Here is a 24,790-nt window from a genome sequence, read left to right as displayed (position 1 = left end):
GGGGCCCCCTGGCTCTTTTCGCACAAATCCCCCTCCCAAACTCACCCGGCCCCCCTCACCCCCGGGCCTTCCTTGCGGAGTGCTGTGTGGGGCTGTTCTTGGTTTCTGGGGGCCCAGCCCCCAGCCACAGCTGACCCTCCACCCCAGCTCACCCACTGTGTGGCCACACAAGTACGAACCGCTCACCTAGGTCCCACGTGGGGTATCTGCCTGTCCGCCCCAGACACAAAACACGAGGCTGAGCCTGTATGGAGCTGGTGCTGAACTGCACACGTCTCCCCACGCTTTTCTGGGGACCCTCCTGTCAGTGACACTGGGCTCCAGTGTGCATGCCAAGGTGCACTGCCAAGGAGCTGGAGACCCTAAGGGCTTTCCAGACCTTTCCTCCAAGTGCCGACACAGCCTCTGTTCTGGCCAAACCTGACAGTCTTTGAAGATCCTTCAGTTAGGAGTCAGGAGACCCCTGTCCCCCTGAGCGGGCTGGGGTCCTTCTGTGCCGTGTTCTCTTGGCCGGTTGCTTGCCTTCTCTGCATCCTCCCTTGTGAGAGGAGGTGGTGGGATCTGGAGGCTTCGAGGTCTTTAGCTGTGACACCGATTCTCTGCTCCACTGCACAGAGGACAAGGTGGACACCAGCTCCTGGGACTTGCCCTGCCCTGGGGGCTGCACGTTGGGACCTCTGGCCCCCTGTCCTGCCCTGTGACCACCCCCAACCCCAGCCTGCTGTTGGCCGGCAGCTCTGTCCACCCTTGCGTGTCCTTCCCCCTGTCCGTGGCCCACGTCTGAGGCCACTGCTGCTGAAAACGTTCTGTTTGCTTCTCTCCCCCAGGTGAGCTCCGATCCCTCCATGTACATCGAGGTGGAGAACGAGGTGACGGCTGTAGGGGGCATAAAGCTGAGCCGCCTGAAGTGCAGCCGGGAAGGGAAGGAGTGGGAGACAGTACTCACCAGCCGGATCCTCACCGCTGCCGGCAGCTGGTAAGAGCAGGGGTCTCCACCCCACCGGCCTTTAACGTAAAGCAAGACCCTGCACTGCGCTGTGGGGCACGGGGCTGTCCTGGGAGGTGGCCTGTCTGAGGGAGGCCTACACCCAGCCTCGCTCAGGACTGAGCTGGTGCCTGAGTCATCCAAGTCACTGGGGCACCCCATGAAGGTGGCACCATCACCCCCGTGTTACAGGAGAGGAAACAGTCCTGGAGGGTCACCTAAGCCCCCTGGGTGTTCTAGTCGGATTCCTGAAGTCTCCATTTCCAGGCCGAGCTCTGCCTGCCTCTCTCTGACCTTGGCTGGCCTTTTCTCTGGGCCCCAGGTTTTCATCCAAGGAAGTCAGCATGGATTTCTGACTGTCCTCAGAGTCCCAAGGCCAGCCCTTTCCAGATCTGCCCTTTTGGGGGAGACCTGAATTCGGTGGTCAGTCACCCAGTGTCTTTCCACCACCCCTGGAGGTGGCCCCGCACATGCTCCATCTGGAAAGAGGACCCGGGGACGTATGGCCCCAGTCGGGACTGTGTGCTCAGTACCCCTACGAGGGTCTTACAGAGCTTTCAGCTTATATGTGGTCGTTTTCATTAGGCCCGGAATCCTTTATCATGAGGCTGCATGTGAAACACTCACAAATGTCTGTGACCCTGGCCCTGAGCGAGCCAGGTGCTGGGCCTGGACGGAACCACCATTCTGTTCCTCCCTCCGTCCCCTCGGGCTCCCCCTTCGTCCCTGGTCCCAAGACAGCCGGCACCCCCCAGCTGAGAGCCAGGTGTGTCAGCACAGCCTCCCCGTGTGACCTAGAGGCTGCCGGGGAGTCCAGTCAAGTGGCCAGCCAAGCCCCAGCCCAGCGTGCAGACCTGCCCCCGGCGCCGCAGCTCCAGAGGTTCGACATCCCTGACAGTGGGCTGGCTGCAGGTGCACCCTGACCACGGGGACGAGCAGACAGAACACAGGGACCCACGGCCTCTTCCTTGGCTGACCTCGCTGTGAGCTGGCTGCCCGTGCAGACCGTAGGCGCCGGCTGGCGGCCCAGAAGTGATTTGGAACAGGGCTCCAGTGGGCTGCTGGGCCGGACCTTGCTGTGCTGGCTGCACACCTGCTCCCACTCCCTGGGGTCTGAGGCTCTGGCCTCACTCTAGGCTCGCTCTCACCCCAGGGGGCCCCACTAGGAAGGCAGAGCCTGCTTGTGCCGGGCACAGCCAAGGGACCTAGTGGGTGCTCAGAGAAGAGACACGAGACTGCGCCAACACACTCGTGGTGAAGCCCTTCTCGCTCAGGGAGCGACATGTCTCTCACCCCGGTCTCGAAGGCGTTCTGAGCACAGCTGGGTGCCCCCTGTGGGAGACACACCCTGTCGTCCCCACACTCCCCCCGGCCTGTCTGGGCAGAGGCCTCCCAGGGCCCCTCTGGCTGGTCTCAGCTAGGAGACTGTCGGGGGGGTGCTCTGCAGCTGCTCCTGAACAGTGAGGCCTGCTGCCTGGCTCACTGTCAGGGCCGCTGGTCGTCGGGCATGTGCTCCCTGGGGGTAGTTCCGTGTGAGCCCAGAAAAGCCTGAGCCACCGCATGGGGGAGAGGACTCCATCTCCAGGCAGAGGTCTCCAGTAGGCACCATCAGCTCTGCCGCCCGGCCTGGCTCTGCCCCTGCATCTCGGGGCCACCAGAGCTCCCAGCCCCCCTGACGCCAGCCCCCTGCTCCCCCAGTGATGTGGTGTGTGTCGCCTGTGAAAAGCGGATGCTGTCCGTGTTCTCCACCTGTGGTCGACGCCTCCTCCCTCCCATCCTGCTGCCATCCCCGATCTCCACCCTGCACTGCACCGGCTCCTACGTCATGGCCCTCACCGCCACAGCCACGCTGTCCGTCTGGTGAGAGGCAGGGCGGGAGCGGCTGTGCGGGTGCCCCTTGCTGCAGGGAGGGTCGCCCCGCCGGCACACAGGCCCTCGGGCCCGGCTGGAGGGTGAGCTGCTCCTGTCTCCCCCAGGGATGTGCACAGGCAGATAGTGGTGGTGAAGGAAGAGTCCCTACACTCCATCTTGGCAGGTGAGCCTGGCAGGGGGCCGCCCCATCGCTGGGGTGGGGTTGGGGGCGGGCAGCTCAAGTCCAGGTTGTGGCACAAAGGGCTCCTCTCAGCCAAGACGGAGAGCAGGCTCTGGGGTCCCTTCTGCGTGGCTAGGGCTGCGGGAGCCATGGCACCCACTGACGGGAATACGCTGGAACCCCTTCTTGGTGTCTCCCTAGGAAGTGACATGACGGTGTCACAGATCTTGCTGACACAGCATGGAATCCCCGTGATGAACCTGTCGGACGGGAAAGCCTACTGCTTCAACCCGTCACTGTCTGCGTGGTAAGCACGCCGCCCTGAGCCCTGCCCCGTGGAGGGTCCATCTGAGCCAGAACCCAGCACAGCCAGCAAGGGCCCCACCTGGCCCACTTCTCCTGGGAGTCTGGCCAGAGTGGAGGCCGCAGTGCAGCCCCCATCCCTGCTGGCCCCCTGCCTCTCTGCCCTCAGACCCGTACACAGGGACGCTGTCCTTCCCCTGCACTGTTCCCTGGGGGTCACTTTGTCTGGAGCAGACATTTGAACTTTTATGATTGTAGATGAGTAGTTCCAGCCTGGCCTCCGTAGGTGCCATCAGCTTCACGGCAGCCTCATCCAGCCCTGCTGTTTTGTAGCTTAGTTGGAGCCAAGGGACACTTCCGACTGGCTTGGTGCATTAGTGGGGCTGCACTGTCACTCACCACATGTGAGGTCTGTACCTTTGCTCTGTCTATTTTGGAGTCCTTTTCTATATTGGTAAAACCTCTTTTTTTTGTTCTGCCGCGCTGCATGTCTCGCGGATCTTAGTTCCCCAACTAGGGATCGAACCTGGGCCCCCTGCATAGGAAACATGGAGTCCTAAGCAGGGAAGTCCCTGTAAAACTTCTTTGTACATCAGAAATCTTAACCCAGAGTTAGGAAGCGTGTACCTCATGTACCAGCCGATCAGAAGTTTTCACTTGCCTGCACCTTGCTCCTTCAGGCCCAAGTGTGCCGCCATCCAGCCCGTGTCTGTTAAGGGTTGCCAGACACAAGTTTATCCTCAGACTGAGATCTCGTTCTTGAGTTTAAAAAAAAAAAAAAACAGCAACCCTCAAGATCCCCACTCCCTGCTCTTCCAAATTGCAAAATATCGTGTATTGTATGTGATTAGTATAATAATGGAAACAAGCTGGTTATTTGAGAAGGGAAATGTGGACTCTGTAGGCACCAGGCTGTTTTTAAGTTGTGTGAAGGGTCCAGAGAATGTGAAGCACTGATGCCTGGGATGCTGTGTGAGCTCTGGGAGGCTGGACGCCGGGACTCCTCAGCTGCTTCCGAGGGCCGCAGCACATGGGCTCCCAGACAGACTAGCATCCCAGGCATACTTGCCCCCCGCCCCCAGGACCTGAGACCCAGGGCCGGAGTGTCCAAGTAAGGAGGCCCTACATGGGCATACAGGGACCTCAGCTCCCTCAGTGCCCCTTGCTGCCTGCCTCTGCTGGGCCTCCTGGTTTCCCTGAGTTCCGCTCCTGCCTTTGCCTCCCCAGGAACCTGGTTTCTGACAAGCAGGACTCCCTGGCCCAGTGTGCAGACTTCAGGAGCAGCCTGCCACCCCAGGACGCCATGCTGTGCTCGGGGCCCTTAGCCATAGTCCAGGGCCGCGCCTCCACGTAGGTGACCCGGGTGCAGGGGAGGCATCCGGCCGGCTGTGTGGACGTGGTCCCTCCGAGGCCTGCCTTCTGACTGCCTGAGCCCAGCGGCACTCACAGGGCTGGGCTGGGGCTGCTGAGGGCTGGGAGCCACACTGGGCACTGTCTCAGGGTGCACGGTCACAGCTCTGTCACTTCAAGACCTGGGCGGCAGTCTGAGGGGCTGCGGGTCATGGATCCCCATGTTGGGCTGCACTTTGGGTGGGGGCCTGGGCTGCTGGCCTGTCCCCTCGGGGGCTAGATGGGAGGTGCAGAACAGCAGGACCTGGGGGCGGTTGGGCCGCCGTGGAGTCTGACACCTGCCCCCTCCCCGCCCCAGCAGCTCAGGGAGGCAGGCAGCCCGGCTCTTCTCCGTGCCTCACATGGTGCAGCAGGAGACCACCTTGGCCTACCTGGAGAGCCAGGTCGCCGCAGCGCTCACCCTGCGCTCCAGCCACGAGTACCGCCACTGGCTCCTCCTCTACGTGCGATACCTCGTGAACGAAGGTGAGCTTCCCGGTGGTCCTTCTGTCCTCCCGGGCCCCACTCAGTCCCCATCCCCAATGGGACCCTCCCGAGGGCCCGAGTGTCAGGGCCCAGGTGCAGCAGCCTGGGCTCTGTCCTCCCTCCTCCCGGCTTCCCGTGGTCACCCCCTGGGGCCCTGGCCTCCCGCTCCCAAGTCAGTGAGGTGGGCAGCCCAGCAGGTGTCCAGCCCCACCACGGGCTGAACCGAGCAGCCCCTGAGGCCACAAGGATTGGTGGCAGGAGGGTGTGGGGGCAGAGGACTCACAGACACAGGCTCAACTCCCCCTGACCTCGTTGCCCCCTCAGAGCATCAGTGGGCCTGTCCCTCTCTTTCTCCTTCCTGGAAGGGCCAGCCTGCTGTCCAGCACCTCCCCTCGGCCCTCCAGCCCAGCTTTCCCCACCAGGGCTCTTACACCCATATCCCCGTCCCAGCATCCCCCTCCTCACCCCGCCCCGCTCCTTCTGTGGGTCAGCAGACAGCAGGGTGTTGGAAGACGTGACCTCCCACAGCCTCTTGACTCCCTGTGAGGCAGGCGTGGGCTCCGGCCTTGCCAGCTTCCCTCCGCTTGAGCTTGGCCTCCAGGGCCGTGGCCTGGGGATGGCCCTCCCCAGCTCTCCCTGTGTCACCACGCAGCCTGGGCCTGGTCACGGAGCTGGCACCCCCACACCCTCTCCTGCCTTTCTTGCTTTGCTTTCAACTCCTCCCCTGTTTTGTTCATGATTTAGAGAAAACAAATTAAGTACGGAAAAGACAGAAAAACTTGCCCGACCTCTACGGGTGTAACTCGCAAAATTCGCCCATCACGTTGCCAGACCCCTCCCCCACAGACCCCAGGGATGAGTTCGGTATGGACTCATCCTGCCCAGACTTACTAAACACTCGGTGTTCCTGCAACCTTGCGCCTCTGCCAGGCACTCGGGTCACGTGTGGCCTCGCCCCCGTACCCCTGGAAAGCCTGCCTCCAGCTCCTCTCTGGTTTCCTCCATCCTGGGTGTCAGTTCACTGGGGCTGCCCCCGTAGGGGACACCTCACCTCAACCGCTTGCTTCTCTTTCTCCATCTTCACGCACGTATGGCCCAGGGCCCGCGCACAACTCCCCTACCCTCTCTGTCCCTCCTTCCTCCCTGGGGGGAGGAGGACTCGAGCTTCACAGGGACACCAGGTCTCCTCTAAGCGTCCTCAGGTTCCACCCTCATCACTGGCTGGTTTCCTCCATTCCCTGTGGCTTCGGCTGCCGCAGATTCTGCCTCCAGCGTGGCTGGCGCTCCACCCCCCCCCTCCCCCCCCCTCCCCCACCCCCCCCCCCCGCCGCCGGCTGTGCCGTAGCCCCACCTCCTCCGCCCAAACTCATTCCCACGCCCATCTTCTCCCGAAGGACACCACCTGACCCTGCACGTCTGCCCCCACCTCTTCTCTCCAATAGGCCCCCTCAGCCCACTCCCCTCCTCCCACAGCCCCCACATTCTCCACCCCCTTGGGGGGGTCTGTCCCAGAGCTTCCACGTCTCGTCTTCCCTGGCCCAGCACACAGCAGCTACTGCGTGTGTTTCCTGGGATTGGGGGGGTGAGTCAGAGCCTCTCGCTATGGCCTCTGAGCGCTGAACTGAGACAAGGAGGCAACAAAGTGTTTGTTCTTTCTGCTTTGATGTACACAACAACTGAGCCTGTTCTTGACTTTATTTCTTTTTGTAATGTGTTCCTATTTGCTTTGTTTTGTTTTTTGTTTTCTGTAATTAGGGTTTGAATACCGACTCCGAGAAATATGCAAGGACTTACTGGGGCCTGTTCACTCCTCCACTGGAAGCCAATGGGAGTCAACAGTAGTAGTAAGTGCCACTTTCCTTTTTGCCACAAGAAATCTCTCCTGAAAAGTAAAGGTGGAAATTGAAAAGTATGCCAAAGTGCTTTGAAATTCTTCCCTGTTACACTCTTCCAGCACACTGCCGGCATCAGAGAGAGGGCGAGTTGCCAGCCCACCCACCCTGGCAGGAGCCCTTGGCATCAGGGGCTGAGGGAGCGTCCACTCAGCCACGTGCCTGTGCTGAGAAAGCCGCTTGCCGGGGGCTGTGGATTTGTTAGTAGTGAGGCTCATAGTCCGGTCAGGAGGCAGACGTGAGCGAGTAAGCAGTTCAGTTAACAGGGCAATGATGGGTGTGCCTGGGAGAATGCGGCGGGGAGGCCTCGGAAGAGGACTTGCAGGATGAAACCCCAGGACAGGAATGAGCCTGCTGCGTGGAGACCGGGGAATGTGCTGGTAGAGGTGACAGAAGTGCAGAGGGCTTGGCCCATGGAGGCCGATGTGGTTGGAACATCGTTGGCAGAGGAGAGGGTGTGACGTGAGTCCAGAGAGGGCAGGAGGTGGATCCCTGGAACCTTGTGAGGAGCTGGGGTTTAGTCTAGGGCAGCGGGAGCCGGCAGAGGAGTTGGCGCTGATGTAGCAGAGCAGTCGGGACAAGGCAGACCTGGCAGTAGCTGAAGACAGCTTGGATCCATGTGGCAGCCACAGAGAAGGGAGAGGAAGCAGATTCAAGATGTATTTTGGAGGCAGAACCTACAAGACTGGGCGGGTGGGTGGTTGGATGTGGAGCAGGTGAGGGAAAGAGAATAATGAACATAATGAAATTGCACAGATGAGACTGTGGCTCACACAAGTGGGTAGAGTGCATTGATTGACCTCGGCAAGGAACAGGTTGGCGGGGAACTGGGGGCATGGTTCGCTCCACTGCTTCACTCAGCCGTTGGGCAGCTGCCGGTGGAGCCCCACTCTGGCCAGGCGTAGCTCTGCAGCCGGCTGCAGCGAGCAAGGCTCAGGGGCCCCGCCTTCATGCAGACAGAGGCAGATTGGAGACAAATGAGCAAGTACATGTAACGTGTTGGCGGGGATGGGTCCTGTGAACACCAATGAAGAGGGCAGGGGTGTGGAGTGCTGATGGGGTGCTGTTTTACATCCAGTGATCGAGGAAGCCCTGACTGATTGACAGAGATCAGAGGAGGTAAGGGAGGAAGCCCTGCAGATATCTGGGGGAAGAACATCCAGGCAGAGGGAACAGTGAGGACAAAGGCCCTGAGGTATGAGGGCTCGAATGTAAAAGGAGCAGCTGAGCAGAGGTGATGGGAGGGTAAAAGAGGTGAAAGATTGGAGGGTCGGTCCTGGGAGGACTCTGGAGGTCTCGGTGTGTACTTGGCCTCCATTTTTTATTTTGTTGCTGTAGATGTTAATTTAGTTGGTTACTAGAATCCTAAGTTCAAAATCAATTTTCTTTAGAGTTTTGAAGGTATTGTGCCACAGACTTTTAGCATTTGCTGCTGTTGCTAAAACTGCCGCCAGTCCGATTTCCGTTGCTTTGTAAGTTCTTTCGGGATCCTGCCTTGGTGCTTTCAAGTCTCACAAAGCTCTCGGTCTATGTCTTTCATTCATTCTGTGGACTTTACTTAGAGGCTGTCTTTGGTTATAGCTTCCCTTTCATTTCCCTCATCATCAGAGAGATAGCATGTCCTCCCTTCTTAAAATCTGCTCCATCATTTTTTATAGTTCTAATTCTCCTTGAAATTTTCATTTTAGTCTTTTGAGCACAGTAAGCTTAGTTATTTTATTTTAAAGTTGCATGTCTGATAGTCCTAGTATCAGGAGCCCTTGTGGGTCTGTCTCTATTGCCTATAAATGTTTCTACTGGTTCTCGTTCACGTTATCTTATCTCCTTAAGTGCCTGGTTATTTTCAACTGTCTTCTGGACATGGTATTTGAAAAATTACTTGTAGAAATGGCTTGAGCCTCAGGTGATGTTGCTTTTCCACAGAGCATTTTATTTGCTTCGGTGCCAACTCTTAAGCCACCCGTTCTGCAGGGTCTCAACCCAGTCAGGATGGAGGTTTTCTGGGCTGCCTGGGGACTTTTCAGAGCTGGGCACTGGCTGGTGCAGGGGCTGGTTTCCTTCCAGTTTACCCTTATTCTAGGGTCGGGTCATCCCTTGGGGATACCAGCACAAAGAAGAGGTGCTTTACCAGGGACCCCCACTTTTCATGGGCCTTAGGCCCCTGCTTTGGTCCCCCGGGCTCCCAACTCTGACAGAAGCCCACTCAGCCTCTTCCTCATCAGTACATGTTCCCAAGGCCAAGGTGTCCCTCTGGATTCCTGCCTTCCCCCACCCCGGCTCAGTCCTTCACCCCAGCACATTAGCTCTTGGAGTTCTGCTTCTGCTTAACCAGCTTTGTCCCCTGTCCTCAACAGGAAGGGTGTTCTGAATTACCTACAGTAGTCGAGCTGTTTCCCAGCACACCTCACCTCTGGGCAGCCTGACAGGCCATCTGCTTGCGGGGTGGGGGAGCACGTGTCTGACAAAGCCCTACCCTTGGCCGGGTTGTGGGGCTTCACTCTGTGCCCAGCTGCCACTCTGGGGGCCTGAGCCCAAGACGTTAGCCAGAGCTCTACATATAGGTTCTCTGTCTCAGCCTGAGGGTGGGCACTCTAGGCCAAGATGGGGCGGGGAGCACAGGCAGGCCACCGGTTACCAGCCATGCACCCTCCTGTCCCCCTCCTTCCTGCTGTTCTTGCTGACCCCAAGCTTTGTCCAGGAGGGCCTGTGGCTCCCTTCCCAGGAGCACCATCAGTGCAGTGCTACCTGCTTTTTACCTCTGCCAGCTGCCTAAAACCACTGGTCTGCTCGGGGTCCCCAGTATCCATGACAAATGCTTTCAACTGCAGGTAAATGACACCCTGTCTAGTGGTGGCTGAAGTAGTTTTATTCTGTCCTCCAAAACAAGTCCTTTGGAGTTAAGTGGAGGTCTGTATCTCTGATTCTCTTGGCCTCTCCCTCACGTCATAAGATGGCTTTCATGTCCAATTGAAGGAAGGAAGACAGAAGGAAACCGGTACCAGTAGCATCCACCCTCTTAAAAGGAAAGCCAGCCCATGCCTCACAGCAGCCAGCAGACCACTTGGGCACCCCCACTGGGAGGGAGGCCAGGAAGGCAAGCTGTGAAGCGTATGGCAGGGAAGTCTTGGAGCAGGTCTGGACAGAGCCAACTCCTGTCTGCCACATCCCCTTCTGGCCTCAGCGCTCTTCTGAATTTATGCCTTTTTTTTTTTTAATATATCTTTATTGGAGTATAATTGCTTCACAATACTGTGTTAGTTTGTGTTGTACAACAAAGTGAACCAGCTATATGTATACATATATCCCCATATCCCCTCCCTCTTGAGCCTCCCTCCCACCCTCCCGATCCCATCCCTCTAGGTGGTCACAAAGCACCAAACTGATCTCCCTGTGCTATGCCGCTGCTTCCCACTAGCTATCTGTTTTACATTTGGTAGTGTATATATGTCGATGCTAGTCTCACTTCACCCCAGCTTCCCCTCCCCGCCCCGTGTCCTCAAGTCCATTCTCTATATCAGCATCTTTATTCCTGCCCTGTCACTACGTTCATCAGTACCATTTTTTTTTTTTTTAGATTCCATATATATGCATTAGCATACAGTATTTGTTTTTCTCTTTCTGGCTTACTTCACTCTGTATGACAGACTCTAGGTCCATCCACCTCACTACAAATAACTCAATTTCATTTCTTTTTATGGCTGAGTAATATTCTATTGTATATATGTGCCACATCTTCTTTATCCATTCATCTGTCAGTGGGCATTTAGGTTGCTTCCATGTCCTGGCTATTGTAAATAGTGCTGCAGTGCACATTGTGGTACATGTCTCTTTTTGAATTATGGTTTTCTCAGGGTATATGCCCAGTCGTGGGATTGCTGGGTCTATGTTTAGTTTTTTAAGGAACCTCCATACTGTTCTCCATAGTGGCTGTATCAATTTACATTCTCACCAATGGTGCAGGAGGGTTCCCTTTTCACCATACCCTTTCCAGCATTTATTGTTTCTAGATTTTTTGATAATGGCCATTCTGACCGGTGTGAGATGATATCTCATTGTAGTTTTGATTTTCATTTCACTAATAATTAAGTGATGTTAAGCATCTTTTCATGTGCCTCTTGGCCATCTGTATGTCTTCTTTGGTGAAATGTCTATGTAGGTCTTCCGCCCATTTTTTTTTAATTTATTTTATTTTTGGCTGCATTGGGTCTTTATTGCTGCGTTCTGTAGTTGTGGTCACCGGGGGCTACTCTTCGTTGCGGTGTGCAGGCTTCTCAGTGTAGCGGCTTCTCTTGTTGCAGAGCACAGGCTCTAGGCATGCGGGCTTTAGCAGCACATAGGCTCAGTAGTTGTGGCGCACGGGCTTAGTTGCTCTGCAGCATGTGGGATCTTCCCGGACCAGGGCTCGAACCCGTGTCTCCTGCATTGGCAGGCGGATCCTTAACCACTGCGCCACCAGGGAAGCCCTTCCGCCCACTTTTTTTTTTTTTTTTTTTTTTTTTTGTGGTACGCGGGCCTCTCACTGCTGTGGCCTCTCCCGCTGCGGAGCACAGGCTCCGGATGCACAGGCTCAGCAGCCATGGCTCACGGGCCCAGCCGCTCCGCGGCATATGGGATCCTCCCAGACCGGGGCACGAACCCGTATCCCCTGCATCGGCAGGCGGACTCTCAACCACTGCGCCACCAGGGAGGCCCCCCGCCCACTTTTTAATTGGGTTGTTTGTTTTTTTGATATTGAGCTCCTTACTGTCTCTTCATCTTGATATGGGAAGCAGAGGGGGTGAATTGAGTATGAGCCCTCTGCCTTCTTGTTGAGTTTCTTTGTGAACACTTTCATGGTGAGAATGAAACTGAAACCATTCAAATGAAACTGGTCCTCAGGATGGCTGGGAAATGGAGCTGTGGGGATGGAGCGTGCTGCCAACGAGCAATGCTGACTCTAGATTTAAGAGCCACTTGTATTTCCTGTTGAAATATGTTGGTGTCATTTGTTTTTCTTTTTGGTTTGTAGGAATTCTTTATATTTTGGGAAAATCTGTGATATGAGCTGCCAGCGCATCTCAGGAGACCCCCAAAATCCAGGTTTCTTTCCCTCAAAGATCACGGCTCAGTGTGTACAGGAGGGAGACAGTAAGCAGAGGGTTGGGCACTAAGCAGCCATCCTTCAGGTGCGTGCGTGGCTGCCGGCCTCTGAATCCCCAGCTGGACCCTGCTCTTGGGAAGCCTCCGTCCGCCAAGGTCTTCGTTGTAGGACCTGTGACAGTGACCTGAGAAGTGGTGATGAGCTGTGTCCAGGCTGGTGCCTGAAACAGTGGGCAGCACCATCCATTTCTGAGAGCCCAGGCTGGGAGGTGGTACTGGTGGCTGTTGGTATTGATACCAGCCACACCAGCCTTCCAGCCAGAGGGCACATCCTCTGTCTGGTAGTTTGCCCCTGGTGCCACAGGCAGACAGAATGTTTTGCTCTGCTTATAGCAGTTTATTTCATTCCCTTTCATTTTTTTAAATAGCGCTTTTCAGGTTTTTTTATTTTAAATTTATTTTGAATGATAATGTAGTCACATATCTCAAAAATTAAAAGGTACAGTAGTTTTGAAATAAGTTTTGAAATCAGGAAGTATGAGACTGCCACCTTATATCATCTTTTTCAAGATTCATATGGCTATTTGGGGTCCCTTGGGATTCCATAAGAATTGTAGGATGGATTTTTCTATTTCTGTGAAAAATGCTGGTAAGATATTGATAGGGAGTGCATTAAATCTATAGATTGCTTTTGGTATTATTGACATCTTAACCATATTAATAAGTCTTCCAATCCATGAACATGGGATGTCTCTCCATTTATTTATATCTTTTTTTTTTTTTTTTTTTTTGCGGTACACAGCCCTCTCACTGTTGTGGCCTCTCCCGTTGCAGAGCACAGGCTCTGGACGTGCAGGCTCAGCGGCCATGGCTCACGGGCCTAGCCACTCTGCTGCATGTGGGATCTTCCTGGACCGGGGCACGAACCCGTGTCCCCTGTATCAGCAGGCAGACTGTCAACCACTGCACCACCAGGGAAGCCCTATTTATATCTTCTTTAATTTCTTTCAGCACCATTTTGTAGTTTTCAGTATACTAGTCTTTCTCCTCCTTGGTTAAGTTTATTCCTAAGTATTTTGTTCTTTTGGAGCTTATTGCAAATGGAATTGTTTTCTTAATTTCTTTTCCAGATTGTTGGTTGGCAGTATATAAAAACGCAGCTGATTTTTGTGTGTTGCTTTCATATTCTGCACACTTGCTGTATTCATTTATTAGTTCTAATGGGTTTTTCTGCGGAATCTTTAGGGTTTTCTACATATAAGATTATGTTGTCTGCAAACAAATAAGTTTACTTCTTCCTTTCAAATTTGGGTGTCTTTTATTTCTTTTTCTTGCCTCATTGTTCTGGCTAGGACTTTTTAGTATTATGTTGAATAGAAGTGAAAGTGGGGCATCCTTGCCTTGTTCCTGACCTTAGAGCAAAAGCTTTCAGTCTTTTAACACTGAGTATGATACTAGCTGTGGGCTTTTCATATATGGCCTTAATTTTATTGAGATAGTTTCCTCCTATTACCAGTTTGTTGATTGTTTTAGTAGTGAAGGAGTGTTGAATTTTGTCAGATGCTTTTTCTGCATCAATTGAGATGATCTTCTGGGATTTTTTTTCTTCATTCTGTTAATGTGGTATATTACATTGATTGATTTTAGTTTCTTAAACCACCCTTGCATTCCAGGAGTAAATCACACTTTGTCATAGTATATAAGCCTTTCCATTTGCTGTTAAATTCTGTTTGCTAGTACCAGTACCGGTACCAGTCCGCAGCCTGTTAGGAACCAGGTCGCACAGCAGGAGATGAGTGGCGGGCAAGCGAGTGAAGCTTCATCTGCTGCTCCCCATCACTCCCCATCGCTCACATTACTTCCTGAACCATCGCTCACATTACTGCCTGAACCATCCCCCCATCATTCCCATTACCACCTGAACTGTTGCTTGCATTACACCTGAACCATCCCCCCATCACTCCCATTACTGCATGAACTGTTGCTTGCATTACCACCTGAACCATCCCCCCCATCATTTGCATTACCGCCTGAACCACCTCCCCCATCACTTGCATTACTGCCTGAACAATCCCCCCCATCACTCGCATTACCTCCTGAACCATCGCTCGCACTACCGCCTGAACCATCCCCCCATCACTCCCATTACCTTACTGAACCATTGCTTGCATTGCCTCCTGAACCATCCCTCCCATCACTCCCATTACCACCTGAACCACCCCCCCATCACTTGCATTACCACCTGAACCATCTCCCGCATCACTTGCATTACCACCTGAACCATCTCCCACATCACTTGCATTACCTCCTGAACCATGCCCCCCGCCACCACTCACATTACTTCCTGAACCATTGCTTGCATTACCACCTGAACCATCCCCCCCATCACCCACATTACTTCCTAAACCATCTCCCCCATCACTTGCATTACCACCTAAACCATCCCCCCATCACTCGCATTACTGCCTGAACCATTGCTCGCATTACTGCCTGAACCGTCTCCCACCTCTGACCCCCGGCCCATGGAAAAATTGTCTTCCACGAAACCTGTCCCTGGTGCCAAAAAGGTTGGGGACCACTGCAGTAGGTATTTTTTTGTTTTTTGTGTTTTTTTGCGGTATGTGGGCCTCTCACTGTTGTGGCCTCTCCCGTTGCGGAGCACAGGCTCCGGACGCACAGGCCCAGCGGCCATGGCTCACGGGCCCAGCTGCTCCGCGGCATGTGGGATCTTCCCAGACTGGGGCACAAACCCGTTTCCCCTGCATCGGCAGGCGGACTCTCAACCACTGCAACACCAGGGAAGCCCCTGCAGTAGTATTTTGTTCAGGACTCATCAGTGTTCACAAGGGACATCGGACTATTTTCTTTCCTTGTAGTGTCTTTGTCTGGCTTTCATATCAGGATAATGCTGGTCTCATACAATGAATCTAAACATGTTCTCTTCTCTTCAGTTTTTTGAAAGAGTATGTAGAGGATTGTTGTTCATTCTTCTTTAAATTTTTGGTAAAATTCACCAGTGAAGCCATCTGGTCAGTCCTGGGCTTTTCTTTGTTGGGAGCTTTTTGATTACTGATTCAACCTCCTTGTTACTTATAGATCTGTTCACATTTGCTATTTCTTCATGATTCGGTCTTGGTAAGCTGTGTATTTCTAGGAAGTTGTCCATTTTATCTAGGTCATCCTGTTTGTTGGTGTACAGTTGTTCATAGTATTCTCTTATTTATACTCCTTTTATTTTTGTGGCATCAGTTGCAATGTCCCTATTTCACTTCTGATTTTCATTATTTGAGTCTTCTGTTTTTCTTAGTCCATGTAGCTAAATGCTTGTCAATTTTGATGCTCTTTTCAAGGAATTCATTTTTGGTTTTATTATTTTCTCTATAGTTTTTCTGTTCTCCATTTTACTTAATTTCTGATATGTATGATTTTCTTCTGCTTGTTTGGGGTTTAGTTTGCTTTTATTTTTCTAGTTTTGTTAAATGCAATGTTCTGTTATTAATTTGATTTGTGAATCTTTCTTTGTAGATTGTTATAGCTATAAATTTCTCTCTAGCCAGTGCTTTTGCTGCATTCCAGTATGTTGTGTTTTCATTTTCATTTGTCCCTAGATATTTTTAAATTTCCCTTGTAATTTCTTCTTTGAATCATTGATTGTTTAACAGTGTGTTAATTTCCACATATTTGTGTGTGTTCCAGTTTTTCTTCTGCTGTTGATTTCTAGTTTCATTCCATTGTGATTGGAAAAGACACTTTTATGATTCAGTCTTTTTAAGCTTATTGAGACTTGTTTTGTAGCCTAATATGTGGTCTGTCCTGGTGAATGTTCCACATGCACTTGAGAAAAATGTATATTCTGCTCTTGTTGGGTGGAGTGTTCTGCATATGTGTCCTTTAGGTCCAGTTGGCCTATACTGCTTTTCAGGTCCTCTATTTCTTTTTTTTCTTTTTTTTTTTTTTTGCGGTACGTGGGCCTCTCACTGTTACTGTTGTGGCCTCTCCCGTTGCGGAGCACAGGCTCCGGACGTGCAGGCTCAGCGGCCATGGCTCACGGGCCTAGCCGCTCCACGGCATGTGGGATCTTCCCAGACCGGGGCACGAACCCGCGTCCCCTGCATCGGCAGGAGGACTTTCAACCACTGCGCCACCAGGGAAGCCCCTCTCTCTATTTCTTATTGATCTTCTGTCTGGTTGTTCTATCCATTATTGAAAATAGGATATCGAAGTCTTCTGCAAATTGTAGGACTGTCTTATTTCTCCTTTCAATTCAGATAATGTTTGCACCATGTGTTTAGGAACTCTGATGTTTGGTGGGTATATGTTTATAACTGTTACATCTTCTTGGTCAATTGACCCTTTTATCATTATACAGTGTCCTGTGTCTTATAACAATTTTTGACATAAAGTCTATATTGTCTATTATTAGTATAGCCATCTCTTTTCTATTTTGCTTATTATTTACATGGGCTGTCTTTTTGATTCTTTCACTTTCAACCTGTGTATATCCTCCTTTAGATCTAAGTGAGTTCCTTGTAAGCAGCATATAGTTGGATCCTGTTCTTTTATCCATTTTTTGATTAAGGAGTTTAATCCATTTTTAACATGTGCTGTATTTCCACTTATGCTATACAAGACTGCTTTTAAATTTTTTAATTTCCCTAAAAGTTTCACTCCTGCTTCTTTCCACAACCTTAGACATTCTGTTGTATTCTACCTGTATCTCTTGACCCCAGGTTCCCAAGGGTCTGCAGTTCCCCTGCAGCTTTCACATGCCACATTGCTCACCACTGCCTTTTGCAGCCTCTGTCCTGATATCTATACTATGCTACTGTTCCCATCAGTAGTCTCCATTCATTTAGGTTTTCTTTAATGCCTTCCAGTAAAGTTTTTAAATTTTCAGCACATAGGCCATACGCATCATTTTTAGAATTATTCTTAGATTTTTATAATTGTGGCTATTCTGAGTGATAAGTTGTTTTATGTTTTCTGATTATTCATTGCTGCTGTACATATGCATTTGACTTTGGTATATTAATCACCAGCCATCTTTCTACACATTTCTATTATTTTTATTAATTTGTCCATTAATTGTTTTGCATTTCCTATGTGGATTAAACAATGAAGTCATCTCAAATAATCTTTTTATTTCCTATTTTCCAGTTCTAAGTTTTCTAATATTAAATTCTCCGTGATTTCCAGGATAAACTGTACTTGGTCATGAGTTGCCATCTTTTTTTTTTTTTTTGGCCATGCAGCACAGCCAAAAAAAAAAAAAACTTTATTGTGAATCTTGGTATGTCATCTTTTATAAGTAATATGTTCTTGTACTTCAGAAATTTTCTGTCTTTTATATCTGAAAATTCTGTATATTTCATTCTAATGTGTCTGGTTATCAGTTTTCCCATATATTACTTGATCAGCACTCAGTGGAGCCTTTCAACCTAAGGCCATTCGTTGTTGTTTAATTATGTGAAATATACCCATATTATTTCTTTAAATATTTCCTTCTCTCTTCTTTCTCTGTCTCCTGTGGGATCCATTATGTGGATGTTGGGCCTACCTGCTGCACTCCACCTGCCTTTGTAGGCAACAGTACAGTTTCTCCTCTTACAGTTTCCCCTCTGCCTGCCTCCCTGCTGAGTGTTGGCTGCTCCTCCATCTGACCTCACTCTGACTTGGTCTTCAGCAGTGTCCAGTCTCCTGCTAATCCCATCTCCTTCAACCACTGTGTTGCTCAAACTTGGTATCTACACTTGGTTCTTTTCTATAATTCATCATCTTGTTACCACACTTGTTTTAACATATTGGCCCTCCTCTTCCAGTGGTCAGTGCTGTCAGTTGGTGGTTTTCCCTTTGCAGCAGCCGTGCTCCTCAAGGGTCTGTGCGGTGGAGACCCTGCGTGGCAGTGCATGTTGCAGGAGGGCCCAGGCAGACATGGTGCCACCCAGGGTGGAGGAGGCATAGGCAAGAGCTGAGAGCAGAGACTCCAGGACTGTAAAACCAAGGCCAGTCACTGTCACCCAGGCACCTCCTCGCCCCTGGCCTTGACCTCAAGTCCCTGGAGCACATCCACATAAGGGAGTGGCCCCTCCAGGATAGCCGTCTGCCTGGCCCTCTGCCCTGGTAGCCTTACTTCCATCCTGCTCTGGAAGGTCAGGCTACTCTGGCCACTAACCAGTGCAATCAGAGGCCAGGGGTGACTGTGCCAGCAGACTTAGGGGACACGGAAGAGCAGAACCTACCTGGTACCCACCCTTGAACTGTGTCCCTCCCTGGGCCCTGCCACTCCACCCCATGTGCCCAAGCTCAGCTTTTTAGCTGTCCCAGGCCTCCCAGCATATAGAGAAATTGTTCTCATCCATCTATGGTTTCTCCAGGGGGTGCCCATGGGGCAGATGGGCACAAGGGTCTTTGTTGGGCCAGGGAAACCCCCACAGTCTAGCTCTTCTCACTGTCAGTTGCACTCAGCTGTCACTCCTGTATCCGCAGGGTCTGCGGAAGAGGGACCTGCTGAAGGAGCTGCTGCCAGTCATCGGGCAGAACCTCCGCTTCCAGCGCCTCTTCACCGAGTGTCAGGAACAGCTCGACATCTTGAGGGACAAGTAGCCTGCCCAGCCGCAGCAAGGGCAGGGCCACACTCTCGCCAATGAGGACACACAGGTCGGCCTCTTATCTTGCTGGGCTACAGGATGAGGAGACACTGGCAGGAGGTGGGCTGTCCCGCACCAGTACCGGCCCAGCCCCTGGGCACACTTCCCGTGTCCTGGGCCTGTTTCTCCCTCAGGGGGAGCAGCTCTGCCCACAACTCGTTCCTCCCTCCAGGACCCTGGTGCAGAGCTGGGGCTCCGCCCAACTGCCCCAGGGCCAGTGAGGCAGCCCAGGCCTGGTGTCTTCAGCACGGTCCCCAGATGGATACTAGCCCTGCTACTGTAGGCGCCGTGCTGCTCCAGCTATGACGAATGAGCCATTTGTGAAAGAGAGAACCCTGAGACGTTAGCGTATTATGCAGTCAGTAGACTGACCTGAGACCTATGTAAAAAGAAAGCCTATTCCAACACATGGACTATTTTTGTACTAGAATTTGCTAACTTGTAATATGGAATTTTCCTTTTGGCCAATAATCAGGATTTCCCTATAAGTCACTTGGACATTGGTCACTTGTAGGAAATTTAAACTCTAATTATGACAGCTACATTGAAAAATAATTGTACTGAAATTAACTTGTCTATCTTCATTTAGTTTTAATTTTTAAATGTTTGTAAAAAGAGACTTTTTGGGGGGATGGGGCAGAGGGTGGGTGATTTCTTTTGTAAGTGTAAAATAAATGAATACGCATTGGATACCAAATGGTCCTGACTTCCCCTGCCTTTTCCTTCTAACTTCCAACTCCCTCCCCTGCACTGTGAATCCCTCGCCTTTGATGTCATCTGATCCCCCCAGCCCCTCCATGCAAAAAGTCATTTCACGGCATGGAGTCACTTTCCTGGTCGTGCAGCATCTCAGGCTGAGCTGGGCGAGTGGGCTGGCCACCATGCACCTGTCTTCTCCCAAGCCAGGTGGGGAGGTCCTTGGTTCTGTCTGTGCTGTGCTCCGGGTCCCTGATTGTGCTGGGCACCAAGGAAATCCATAAATACAGACTTGAGTTTTCTGAAGAATTATCTGGAAGCTGGGATTTTCTTAGAAAGTGGTCCCGATGCTGACCCACAGGAGAAGAGACAGCCAGAATCACAGCATCCTCAAGCCTGGTGAGGGCCAAGCACCTTCTCCCCTGGGTCCTGGACCTCCTCGGCACCTCCCTGCCAGGTGGCCATCCCATTGCCTGTCTCACTCAGAAGTCACGTGGCTGCTTGAGAACCAGGCACACGTGCATGCCCAACAGAGCCAGCACACACGCTGCATCTGGGCATGGACACCCAGAAGCCAGGCTACAAGTGTGAGCTTTTCTCAGGAATGAGCCAGAGATGCTGCGCAGGCATTGAGAACTCTGGAGCCCCAGGATGCACGCAGCCTCGGAACTGGCATGCCTGCCTGGGATCCAAACCAGGAAAAACGTGGGCCTCACTTTTCAGCTGTCAAAGGGAGGTGAGGTTAAGAAAACGTGCATGGGGGCTTCCCTGGTGGCGCAGTGGTTGAGAATCTGCCTGCCAATGTAGGGGACACGGGTTCGAGCCCTGGTCTGGGAAGATCCCACATGCCGCGGAGCAGCTAGGCCCGTGAGCCACAAATACTGAGCCTGCGCATCTGGAGCCTGTGCTCTGCAACAAGAGAGGCCGCTAGGTCGCGATAGTGAGAGGCCCGCGCACGGCGATGAAGAGTGGCCCCCACTTGCCGCAACTAGAGAAAGCCCTCGCACAGAAACGAAGACTCAACACAGCCAAAAATAAATAAATTAAAAAAAAAAAGAAAACGTACATGGTTGTGAGGACCAACTGGGATCACAGAGGCAAAGTCATGGCACTGAGCACATGTTCCTGTGAATAAAACTTTGACAGTCAAGTGTTTTTATACACTACTATTTGGACAGGAGAGGAGACAAGCAGCAGAAAGACTGGTTGGAAACTTCTGGTTCCAGCCAAGATGGATTGACAGGGACCAAATTGACCCTTCTGCCTGAAACAACCAAAGGAACCAGTCAAAATACATGAGGGGCTTCCCTGGTGGCACAGTGGTTGGGAGTCCACCTGCCGATGCAGGGGACGCGGGTTTGTGACCCGGTCCAGGAGGATCCTGCGTGCCGCGGAGCGGCTGGGCCCGTGTGCCATGGCCGCTGGGCCTGCGCCTCTGGAGCCTGTGCTCCGTGACGGGAGAGGCTGCGGCGGTGAGAGGCCCGCGTACCGCAAAAAAAAAAAGAAGAAAAAACATGAAACAGTGGTCTCAAGGCACTGGATATCAGAAAACAAAGGACAGTGATACCTGGGAGATGGAAAACAAAGAAGATGAGCCCTGTGACTGCCCCAGGTTCCTACCTGGAGAGAGAGTTTCCAGGCTGCAGCAAAGGGAGGGGAAGCTGAGGTAGAGCCCAGCAGAATACTTGAGTTGAAGACGTGAAGCTGAGAGCCCAGGAATACCAAGGCAGCTAGAGTTTTCAGGACAGAATCCCAGAGAGGAGGGAGCTCCATGGAGAGAGAACCCTGGAGCTCAGCAGAGGGAGTGCCTTTGCATATTCAGCTGCATACTGATCAGTGCTTGTGTGATGAGGAGATGGCTGAGGCCAGGCAAAGAACCATCTGAAAGGATTAGGGTGAAAATTGTCTAGTTGTCACCCAGGGCTGGGAATAGTGCCTGTTCCTACCAACAGGACTAGAAAAACTCATAACTCACAGGCTTGGGATAGAAGAGTTACTCAGGAAGTCTTGCCTCAGTTTTGGAGAATAATTAGAGCACTGCTCCAGATCCATCTAACAGAAAATAAAGCAAGACCCAAAAGGATCAAATTGTTTCCAAGTAATTAATTACATTGCAAACCAAAGTTCAAGAGAATTTATAAGAATACAGAGGTACCCAACATCCAACAAGGTAAAGTTTACAGTGTCTGGCATCCACACCAGGCATACAAAGAAGCAGGAACACAATGCAAAATGAGAATAAGCAATCTTACTGATCAGTCAAAACTGGCCCAGAAGTTACACGGATATTAGAATTAGCAGAGAAGGACATTAAAACGGTCATTATAACACTATTCCCTATGTTCAAAAAAGTTAAGTGGAGACATAGAAGACCATAAAAAGGAAGTTGCCATCAAACTTCTAGAGATGAAAACCTGTAACATGGAGATGAAAAATGTGTGGAATAGGATTAATGACAGATTAGACATTGCAGAAAATATAAGTGAACTTGAAGGCAGAGCAATAAAAATGCTCCAAAACAGACAATCCAAAGGAGGAAAGAACAGAAAAGAGCATCAGTAAGCCATGGGACAATGTCAGATAGCCTAATACACAGGTAACTGAAGTCCTCAAAGGAACGGAGAGAGGTGGTGATAAGAAAAAATATTTGAATAAATAACAGCCAAAAATTTGCCCCACCCTTCCTGCTGTCCCTTGTGCCCCTACAGGCAACCTCTGTGCCACTGTGCCCTCATCCCTACCCATAATGCCATGCCTGCTGACCTCCCTACCCCTGTCCACTGATGCTCCACACCTTCCCACTACCTCTGCCTGCTGAACTTGTTAGCACACAGAGCACTGGGTGTATCTTCCTGGGCTGTATCTCCCTGCCTCTCTCCAAGTTCTGACCTGATCCCCTTTAGGCCCCTCCCAGCTTCAGCCTCCAGATCATCTGTGAGAGGAGTCAGAGCCCTTTACACATTAAGCTGGTGCTGTGGGAGGTTGTATATACCTGCAGCAGGTACACTGAGGAGATAAGGCAAAACCCATCATCTCTTTCCATGTTAAATCTATTATTCCTGTTCTCTCACATATATGGCAAATATTTTCTCAGTTCTTCATCTTTAAATTTTATTTGTGTGTTAATTTAAGCTTTTAATTTTTGTGAAATTTAATTTTTGTTCTTTTTTAATATAATTTTTTAAGAATATTTATTTATTTGGCTGCTCCGGATCTTAGTTGCAGCTCATGGGATCTTCGTTGCCATGTGCAGGATCTTTGTTGTGGCATGTGGGATCTTTTAGTTGTGGCATGCGAGATCTAGTTCCCTGACCAGGAATCAAACCCTGGCCCCCTGCATTGGGAACACGGAGTCTTAACTGCTGGACTACCAGGGAAGTCCCTAATTTTTGTTCTTTTGTAACTCATTTTTTTAACCTTAGGACACTTCACCAGATACATGGATGGCAATTAAAATAAGCACAAAAAAAGATGTTCAATGTCACCAGTCATTTAGAAAATGCAAATTAAAACCACAGTGATATAACAGCACATACCTATTAGAATGTCATAAAGTTAAGAATATATATAAAATACTGAGTACTGAGGATGTGGAGCAACTGGAGCTTTCATGTATTGCCAACAGGAAGGCACAATAGTATAGTCACCTTAAATAGTTTGACAGTTCGTTGCAAAGTTAAACATACACTCATCAGAGGACCCAGGTATTCCACTCTTAGGTTTTTGTTTTTGTTTTGTTTTTAAAGATACATAACATTTTTCATCACAAGGATATCTCATGTTTCCCTTTAAAAAAAAAATAACAGGGCCTCCCTGGTGGCGCAGTGGTTGAGAGTCCGCCTGCCGATGCAGGGGATACGGGTTCGTGCCCCGGTCTGGGAGGATCCCATATGCCGCGGAGCGGCTGGGCCCGTGAGCCATGGCTGCTGAGCCTGCGCATCCGGAGCCTGTGCTCCGCAACGGGAGAGGCCACAACAGTGAGAGGCCCGCGTACCACAAAAAAAAAAAAAAAAAAAAAAAAAAAAAAAATAACAGCTTTACTGAGATAAAATTCTCATAACATGTAACTCATCTATTTAAAATGTACAATTCAGTGGTTTTTAGGATAGTCACACATAGGTACAACCATCACCAGTTACTATTAGAATATTTTCATCACCTCAAAAAGAAACCTCATGCCCTTTATCATGCTCCATCCCCCGATCCCTACCATCCCTAAGCAACCACCAGTCTACTTTCTGTCTCTATAGGCTTGCCTATTCCAGTATTTCATACAAATGGAATCATAGACTGTGGTATTTTGTGACTGGCTTCTTATATAGCATAATGTTTACAAGATTCAATCATATATCAGTACTTCACTATGGTCAAATAATATTTCATTTTATGGGTATACCTCATTTTGCTTCTCCAGTCATCCACTGATAGATGTGTGGGTTGTTTCCAATTTTTGGTGATTATGCATAGTGCTGCTCTAAACATCTGTGAACAAGTTGTTGTGTGGACATGTTTTCATTTCTCATGGATATATATGTAGAAGTAGAATTAGTAGGTAATAATGTGACTATAATTGTTTGAGGAATTGCTGTACTGCCTTCCAAATGACTGCACCATTTTACATTCATACCAGCAGTGTATGAGGATTCTGATTTCTCCACATTCTCACCAACAATTCTTTTTTTTTTCTTTTGGCCACGCTGCACAGCTTGTGGGATCTTAGTTCCCCAGCCAGGGATCAAAGCCAGGTGCCCAGCAGTGGAAGTGTGGAGTCCTAATCACTGGACCGCCAGGGAATTCCCTCACCAACAATTCTTATTGTCTGATTTTTTTTATTATAGTCATCTGAGTGGGTGGTTGGTTTTTTTTCTTCTTTTTTTTAAACATCTTTATTGGAGTATAATTGCTTTACAATGTTGTGTTAGTTTCTGCTGTATAAGAAGGTGAATCAGCTATACGTATACATATATCCCCATATGCCCTCCCTCTTGTGTCTCCCTCCCAACCCTCCCTATCCCACCCTTCTAGGTGGTCACAAAGCACCCAGCTGATCTCCCTGTGCTATGCAGCTGCTTCCCACTAGCTAACTATTTTACATTTGGTAGTGTATATATATCAATGCCACTCTCTCACTTAGTCCCAGCTTACCCTTCCCCCTGAGTGGGTGGTTTTGATTTGCATTTCTCTAGTGACAAAACATGTTGAGCATTTTTTAATGTGTTTATTGGCCATTTGAATATCTTACTTGGAGAAATGTCTATTCCAATCCTTTGCTAACTTTTAA

At 50.6% G+C, this 24,790-nt stretch overlaps 1 protein-coding gene across 1 annotated transcript in view; it reads left to right on the top strand.

Annotated features, from left to right (window-relative positions):
- The window catches only part of HIRA (histone cell cycle regulator), a gene marked incomplete at its 5' end in the record, with an annotated part of 75,485 nt that extends 56,634 nt beyond the window's left edge, over positions 1-18,851 (top strand). Inside the window, 8 exons of the mRNA XM_079717694.1 lie at positions 828-976; positions 2,684-2,845; positions 2,962-3,020; positions 3,219-3,324; positions 4,548-4,670; positions 5,032-5,195; positions 6,951-7,039; positions 18,653-18,851. Coding sequence (XP_079573820.1) covers positions 828-976; positions 2,684-2,845; positions 2,962-3,020; positions 3,219-3,324; positions 4,548-4,670; positions 5,032-5,195; positions 6,951-7,039; positions 18,653-18,769 — 969 coding nt within the window. The 3' untranslated portion in view covers positions 18,770-18,851. The remainder of the gene's footprint in view (positions 1-827; positions 977-2,683; positions 2,846-2,961; positions 3,021-3,218; positions 3,325-4,547; positions 4,671-5,031; positions 5,196-6,950; positions 7,040-18,652) is intronic.
- Between the last annotated feature and the right edge of the window lie 5,939 nt (positions 18,852-24,790).

Source organism: Hyperoodon ampullatus, assembly GCF_949752795.1.
Source record: "Hyperoodon ampullatus genome assembly, chromosome: 13".
Lineage (NCBI taxonomy): Eukaryota > Metazoa > Chordata > Mammalia > Artiodactyla > Ziphiidae > Hyperoodon > Hyperoodon ampullatus.
This window is presented reverse-complemented; position numbering and strand designations above follow the sequence as displayed.